General features: G+C 41.7%; 1 protein-coding gene and 1 pseudogene across 1 annotated transcript; one reads left to right on the top strand and one right to left on the bottom strand.

Moving 5' to 3' along the window:
- Positions 1 to 2193: 2193 nt before the first annotated feature.
- LOC104725001 (berberine bridge enzyme-like 26) lies at positions 2194 to 4579 on the bottom strand. The gene is made up of 3 exons (XM_010443590.3): positions 4412 to 4579; positions 3565 to 4136; positions 2194 to 3487 (listed from the first exon to the last, which is right to left on the bottom strand). Exons 2-3 carry the CDS (start codon positions 4068 to 4070, stop codon positions 2371 to 2373), a joined length of 1623 nt encoding a protein of 540 aa, XP_010441892.1. The 5' UTR covers positions 4071 to 4136; positions 4412 to 4579; the 3' UTR covers positions 2194 to 2370.
- Positions 4580 to 4815: 236 nt separating this feature from the next.
- Positions 4816 to 7985, top strand: LOC147934842 (uncharacterized; annotated as a pseudogene).
- Positions 7986 to 8225: the final 240 nt, after the last annotated feature.

The following is an 8225-nucleotide window of genomic DNA, read 5'->3' as shown; positions in this document are numbered from 1 at the left end:
GGGCCAGGATATTACCTTTTTTGGTGGAGGATCACATACTGGAACTATCTGCAGTGGTGCTTGATAAGGTGACAGGTGCGAAGGACTGTATGGCGTGGGGAGAGACTGTTGATGGTCGTTTTACTGTTAAGTTTGCGTATGAGATGCTAACGAGGCAGAGGTCACTGGAGCAAGATATGGGGACGTTTTATAATCGGGTTTGGAAAGCCGCAGTGCCGGAGAGGGTGAGAGTGTTTCTTTGGCTTGTTGCGCGACAAGCGATTATGAATGCAGAAAGGTTTCGTCGACATCTGACTGATTCTGCGATCTGCTCAGTATGTAAAGGGGGTGTTGAGACGATAATCCATGTACTTCGGGACTGTCCGGATATGGCAGGGTTATGGCAGAGGGTTGTTCCGGCGAGTAAGCGTCGGCTATTTTTCACTCAGTCATTACTTGAATGGCTGTTTGGTAATCTCGGAGGTGGTGGTGGCGTTGATGATTCGTATTGGAATGCTCTGTTTGCTCTGGCTATCTGGTGGGCTTGGAAGTGGCAGTGTGGCAATGTGTTTGGGGAGAACAGAGTATGGCGTGACAGAGTGAAATTTATCAAGGAGGCTACGAAAGAGGTTTTCACAGCTCGACGGGTGAGTGAGGGAGGTCGTCGGGAGCGATGGGAGATTTTAGTCAAATGGGTAGGTCCGCAAGAGGGGTGGGTTAAGCTCAATACTGATGGTGTCTCTCGTGGTAATCCTGGTTTAGCGGCTGCAGGTGGGGTTCTACGGGATGCAGACGGGGGTTGGTGTGACGGCTATGCTTTGCATATTGGTAGATGTTCGGCTCCCTTGGCTGATTTATGGGGCGTTTACTACGGGCTTCTTATTTCTTGGGAAGGAAGGAGTAGGAGAGTTGAGTTGGAGGTTGATTCAGAGATGGTGGTGGGTTATCTTAAGACAGGGATTGGGGAGACTCATCCGTTGTCCTTCCTGGTGCGGTTGTGCCATGGCTTGTTATCAAGAGACTGGATAGTCCGTGTGAAACATGTGTATAGAGAAGCTAATTATCTTGCCGACGGATTAGCGAACTATGCCTTTACTTTATCTTTAGGTTTCCATTCTTTTCGTACGGTTCCGAGTGCTGTTGCGTCTCTGTTGCACAATGATGCTTTGGGGCCTGCGTGTCCTCGTAGTGTTTCTATTGTAAACGATTGAAATTTGTCTTTTTGAATAATAATCTTGGGGAGATCTCTCCCTGCTGCTTTACCAAAAAAAAATACCATCTTTTCAGATCCTTGCCTTGGTAACCAACTCTTTTTTTTTGTTATTGATGATTAAATTTGAGAGGAATGTCACATGTTGAAAGAATAGAGCGCCATTTGTTAGTTTTTAAGAATATGATTTTTTTTCAAATTTACTTTATTTTATGAGAATTTTTGAAAAATACCCCTTTTCAAAAACACCCTTTTCATCTATCCATTTTCAAAAATACTCCTTTTTAAATATGAAAAATTATAAAGTTTTATATAAGGTTTTTCAAAAGGTTTACAAGGTTTTAAAATAATTTTAAACAGTTTTTAAAAGGTTTTTGAAAGGTATTTATAAAATCTATAAAAAAAATTTACATCCATACAAAGGTAATTTGTGTATATATTTATAAGGTTACACACTAATTTTGAAAATTTGCAAAAAAATTTAGTGGCTTTTTTGGTAAAGTTTAATAGAAGGAGTATTTTTGAAAAATGATATGCAAAAGAGGTATTTTTGAAATTTCTTCATATTTTATAAGATAAATCATGGTTTGGATTTTGGAGTCAAAAGAGACTTTTGTATGACTATTTTTCATTTTATAAATGAATTACCTCATAAGTTTTATAAGGCCTGATGGTGGATCCTAATTCTCTTATCGGCCTTCGTGGTTATATTAGGGCATTCCCATCAGTGATACTGAGTGAGTGTCTCTTCATTTAAGAAAAAATGAAAAATCAAGAAAAATAGGAGAGAGGGTGTGATAGTGTCTCTGCACAAACAAATTAAGACACTCTAGGATCTTTATTTGCGAGATGTCTTCTTTTTAGTGGTTGACATTTTTAAGGAAATCAATTGTATTAAAATATGAATATTATTAAACTTTGACCCTATTTAAAGATATTACCAATGGAAATGCTCTTATAGGAGTTATAGGTATAAGATCTTAAATTCACCAAGAACAAGAACAAGCCTTTAAATAGGATTATAAACTTGATTGAGGGATTAGGTACTAAGAAGCAACATTTCGAATTATAGGTGAAGCAAACTACTACAAGCGCTAGATCATTTTTGTTTTCTGAAATACAGAAGAACCATACTCTGATCTCTTCTAGTTTATTCTTATTTTGATTTAATAAAGATGTCGTTAGGGCATAGGTGGGATGCTCTGCTCGTGTCTGAAGAAGTTCTCTGGATCAACCTTCGATTTAATACTCACCAATCTGTTGAAATTGTTTTTGAAGTAGTTAGCTCCCCAGCCTTGAGCTTGTTTGAAGCAAGTTTTTCTGTCTTTCGTGTTCTTTCCTAGGTCTAGATCTCTGTAGTTCACGTAAGCTTGTCGTGGATTACTTGAGACATACGGCGTCATGTAATTGTAGAAATCCCTGATCCAATTCATGTGTTTGCTTGGCCTCTTGTCGCTGTCCAGCCAACTCGTTACGTACTGAACCTTGAAGAGAACTCCTTTCCTATGCGGAAAAGGGATTTGAGATTCCGGGATTTTCGCCATCATTCCACCGTAAGGGTTCCATATCATCAATGGAATATCTTCTTTAAGTAGCTTCTGGAAGATCCCTTTAAGCCCTGATTCGGGGATTGGGGTTTTAACGAAATCCGATTTGGCTTTGAAGTTGACCTTTGGGAAAGGCGACTTCCCTTGAAGCAAGATATTAGTAGGAGTGTGGGTAGGGAATCCAGAAATGTAAGCGATGGATTCAAGCCAGCTCATTTCGATACAATCTTTTAGTGTGAGCCCTAGCTCCGGGAAACTCTTCTTCATAACTTTCATCAATATGCCTTTCCCGCCAAGAAACAGACTGTTGTACGACATGGTGACTGTCTTGTTCCCACCGGTTCCAGCTACGTTGAAGAGCACTCGGATGAATAGCTCTTCAACGAGCTTGTCCGCGACTCGTTGCCACTTTGTAATAATCTTGTGGCCAACGTCTTGTTGTAACGTTTTGGTGATGGTGAAGACGGTCACGGTCTGAGGAACAGGAACAAGTTTGATCTTCCACGCTAGAATTATTCCAAAACTCCCTCCAGCGCCTCCTCTAATAGCCCAAAATGTATCCTCACCCATCGCGGCTCTGTCGAGTAATCTACCATTGGCATCAACGATCTTCGCGTCTAGAACATTGTCTGCACCAAGACCGTATTTTCTCATCATAGAACCGTATGCACCGCCAGTTATGTGCCCTCCTATGCCTAAGCTCGAGCACAAACCCGCAGGGAACCCATGGACTTTGCTCTTCTCCGCAATCCTACAAGTAACAAACATTTTGATCAAATCTTGTTTTTGTTTTGTTTTGTTTTGTATGGTCATTGTTGCGTTTATTACCTGTAATAAAGTTCACCAAGTGTGGAACCAGATTGAACCCAAGCGCTGTTGTCTTTGATATTAATGTCGGCCTGTCTCATCTTTGACAGATCCATCAATATAAACGGTTTGACGATCTGTGAGACATAAGACAAGCCTTCATAGTCGTGACCACCGCTTCTAACACGTAGATGCATTCGGAGTTTCTTGGCACAGATGACGGAAGCTTGGACGTGAGACTCATGAATAGGGCTGATTATGAATCCCGGTTTAGGCAAGGATTTTTTTAAGAACCGGATATTCTGAGCCGTCGATTCAAGGAATTGGCTGAACATAGAGACGTTTTTCGCAGGAGCAAAGAACGTTTTCTCGAGTGGGAAATAGACGTGTGTGTTTCTTTGGACACAGTTGATGAATTGATCTTGTAGGGAGGCTAACGAAGAGGTTGGTGTTATGGTGTATAATGAAAAATATAAGGCCAAAATCGAAAGAAATGAAAATACAGGGAATTTTCTTGAAGATCCCATTCTTTCTGAAGTAAGTTTCTTCTGTTGCTTTATGGTTGTTTGCTACTCTTTTGCTCCTAACAGCATCTGCGGAAGTAAGTGTATTAATATGGAAAAATCTAAACCTTTTTACACGCTCTCTTCTGTCTTAAAGTTTCCACAAATGTACAACTTTATTTTTTCTACTCTATGAAAAATCATTGCGCAATGGCCTAAACTCTTTACATAAAGTAGTCACTGAACAAATAATATTTTACCAAGTCAAGTTCTTTCATCATGGATCGTTTGATTTTAGTGATACCACAAAATCTCAGTGCCATTAAAAGTTTAAACAAAGAAAGGCCATTCTTAGAGAGACTTACCAACTTGACCGTAAGCGTTGTGGAGATGAGATGAGATGAAGGCGACAAAGATGGAAGAACATTCAAGGGTGTGACTGGTGTGGTGTGTTAAAGAGTATTGAAGACTAGAGAAATATATAGTAATAGAGAAGAAAAGAAAAAGACTAAAAGAGATGGGAAACGAAAAACTTTCACCCAACCTCCTTAAGCCTTTTTCTATATTATAATAATAAATTAAGTAAATTTATTTATTGATAAATGTTCACTCTAGAACAAATTATAAGTTTATGGATAGCAATTATGTTACTTAACGTTACTCCCTATATAATAAAACGGAAATACACAACATTGTTTTGTATACTATATAATTTTAATAACTATATAGTGATCCACTTAAACGTTTATAGTAATAAAACAGAAACGAGATGGGCGATCTGGAGGTGACAAAAGTTTCCGGTGACCAGGATGCGACTATGACTGATATTGGGGAGAAAAGACAACCACTGGGAGATCCGTCGGATGTGCCAGGAGTATGGGTGAGAAAGGTGACAGGGAGTATCAGTGGGGGGATGTCGTGCCCGGAGAGGGTCCTAGCAAATGAGTTTGTGACGGAGAGGCTACGGTTGGATTTTCCGGATGGTGAGGATGGAGAACCGGTGGTCACTATTGCAAAGGAGGTGATGAATGCGATGAATGGTTTGTGGTAGAAGTGTATGATTGTAAAGGTACTTGGTCGGAGTGTTCCTATTACTGTGATGAGTAGGAAGCTACGGGAACTATGGAAACCAATAGGTGCTTTCATTGTTTTGGATCTTCCAAGGCAATTTTTTCTGATCCGGTTTGAAAATGAGGAGGAATACTTGGCGGCTTTAACAGGTGGTCCATGGAAGGCGTTCGGGAGCTGCCTTATGACCCAAGCATGGTCTCCGGATTTTGATCCTTTGAAAGATGATATTGAAACAACTCCTGTTTGGGTTAGGTTGTCAAATATTCCAGTTAATCTGTACCATAGAGCCATTCTGATGGGGATCGCTGGAGGGTTGGGAAGACCGATTAGGGTGGATTTGACTACTCTAAGTTTTGCGAGAGCTAGGTTTGCACGTATCTGTGTGGAGGTAAACCTGAAAAAGTCATTGAAAGGGTCAGTGGTCATTAATGGTGAACGGTATTTTGTGTAATATGAGGGGCTCACGAACATATGTTCTAAATGTGGGATCTATGGGCACACGATTCATGGGTGTCCAAAAGGGGCTCGGGAGAGGGTAGAACCGGAGAGGGAGGTGGATCGGATGATAACACCTGCTAGTCGGGTGTCTAGTGATGAGAATAATGAGTCGGATGGTTTCACGGTGGTTCAAGGAACGAGGAGGAGGTCGGAGCGGCGAGGTTCCTTGTCAGTTGAGAATTCAGGCGAGAATATTGATCGCAATCTGCAGGATATTACAGGAAGGAAAGTTTCTGAAAATGTTGAGATTGCGAACAGATTTGGAAATCTGGGGGAAGATATTGGATCTCAAGAGGGAAGGGAAGGAGATATGCGTTCAGTGGGAAATAAGGAAAATGTCAATTTTTCGAATAAAGTTAGAGATGGAAAGAGTGTGGTACAAGTAAAAAGAGAGGAGGGAGATCAAATTTTGCCGAAGGATACAGGAATGGATCGAGTTAGTTTTAAGGCCCAGTGGGCTGGACCTAAAAAATAGAATAATCTTAATGGGCCTAAAGTTAAATCTGGTAAAGTTAACAGGCCTAGTAGAGGGTTAGTTTTTGGTCCATCAAGTGGTTCTGTGGAGCTATCCGCATCGGGTAAGAGATTGCGGGTGGAAAAGGCGAACGTTGGCCGTCCGGGAGGGCTAGTTGACCGGGGTAGGGACGTTTTTGGGGTTGGGCACATTAGCCAGAGTGATGTTTTGGTGGATGTGCCAGTTTTTGATGGAGGTAGGGAGACAAGTATAGTTGCAGTATACGACCCTTTGTCGGACATGTCGACGGAGACGCGTATTGCATAATGGTCTTCCCTGGTGGTTCTTGTCAAGTGGAGAGTATTAAAGATGAATTGTTTATTCTGGAATTGTCGGGGGGCTAACAAACCCAATTTTTGAAGATCGATTAGATATATGTTGAAGAGACATAGTATGGATGTTTTTGCGATTTTTGAGACGCACGCAGGAGGACACCGAGCCAAACGGATTTGCCAAGGTCTGGGGTTTGAGAATTCAGTTCGTGTGGATGCAGTCGGTCAGAGTGGCGGAATTTGGATGTTATGGAGGGCAAGTGTGGGGGTGGTTACTATTGTTCAGGGCTGTTGAGCAGTTTATTCATGCTAGAATTGAAACTGGTGAGGAGATTCTTCATTTGGTGATTGTTTACGTGGCTCCAACTGTTAGTCGGAGGAGTGGGTTATGGAGTATGCTGAAGGACACAGTTGCTAATATAGATGGCCCTTTAGTGATTGGAGGAGATTTTCAATACTATTGTGCGGTTGGATGAAAGAACTGGGGGTAATGGCAGCTTGTCACCAGATTCTGTGGCTTTTGGGAATTGGATAAATGAGCTGGCTTTAATTGACTTGGTGTTCAGAGGAAACAAGTATACTTGGAAACGAGGATGTGTGGCAAACCATTTTGTGGCTAAAAGGTTGGATAGGATTTTATGTTGTGCCCATTCAAGGATAAAATGGCAAGAGGCGACGGTGACCCATTTACCGTTTATGTCATCGGATCATTTGCCACTGTATCTGCAGTTTGTTCTAGAGGGGAAAGGAGATCCTCGTAGACGCCCATTCCGGTTCGAAGCTGCATGGTTGGAGCATAGTGGGTTTAAGGATCTACTTGCAACCTCTTGGAATGGATCCTTAACAACATCTGAGGCACTTCAGCATCTTAAGGTAAAACTGAAACAATGGAATAGAGAGGTCTTCGGTAATGTTCAGAGACGAAAGGAGCAGTTGATGCTCGATATTGCAGCTGCTCAGGCTGAGTTGGAAGTGACTCAAATGGATGCTCTGTTAGTAAGGGAGGCGGAGTTGATTAAGGAGTTTGATAGAGTGTTGGAGCAAGAAGAGATAATTTGGTTTCAGAAGTCGTGGGAGAAGCTGATCACTTTAGGAGATAGAAATACCAAGTATTTCCATACACAGACTATTATTCGGAGGAGGCGGAATAGAATCGAAATGTTAAGGGGCGCTGAGGAGAGATGGGTATCCAATTCTAATCAGCTGGAGAAGTTAGCTGTGGATTATTTTTCCCGACTATATTCCATGGAGGATGTTGATCCTGTGGCTCCAAAGTTATCTCATGTGGGGTTTACAGCTCTGAGTCAGGGGGAGATCACTGAGCTACACAAACCAATTTTAGCTTTGGAAGTGGAAGGTGCGGTTAGAAGCATGTGACAGTTTAAAGTACCCGGACCCGATGGCTTTCAACCGATCTTCTATCATAAGTGTTGGGAAGTAGTTGGGGATTCAGTCATCCGTTTTGCTTTGGAGTTCTTTGAGTCAGGTAAATTGCCTGCTGGAACTAATGATGCACTGGTTGTTCTTATTGCCAAGGTGTTGAAACCAGAGAGGATCACTCAATTTCGACCCATAAGTCTATGAAATGTTTTATTCAAAACAATTACTAAGATCATGGTAGTTAGATTGAATAAGGTGATTAGCAAGCTTATTGGGCCTGCACAGGCTAGCTTTATTCCGGGACGTTTGAGCTCTGATAACATTATCATTTTCCAAGAGGCGGTGCACTCCATGAGACGGAAGAAGGGACATAAAGGCTGGATGGTGTTAAAATTAGACTTGGAGAAGGCTTATGACCGTATTCGCTGGGATTATCTCGAGGAT

The sequence above is a fragment of the Camelina sativa genome, chromosome 11 (assembly GCF_030686135.1).
Source record: "Camelina sativa cultivar CO46 ecotype springtype chromosome 11, ASM3068613v1".
NCBI classification, from domain to species: domain Eukaryota; kingdom Viridiplantae; phylum Streptophyta; class Magnoliopsida; order Brassicales; family Brassicaceae; genus Camelina; species Camelina sativa.
Note: the sequence above shows the minus strand (reverse complement) of the source record. Positions and strands in the feature narration are given on the sequence as shown.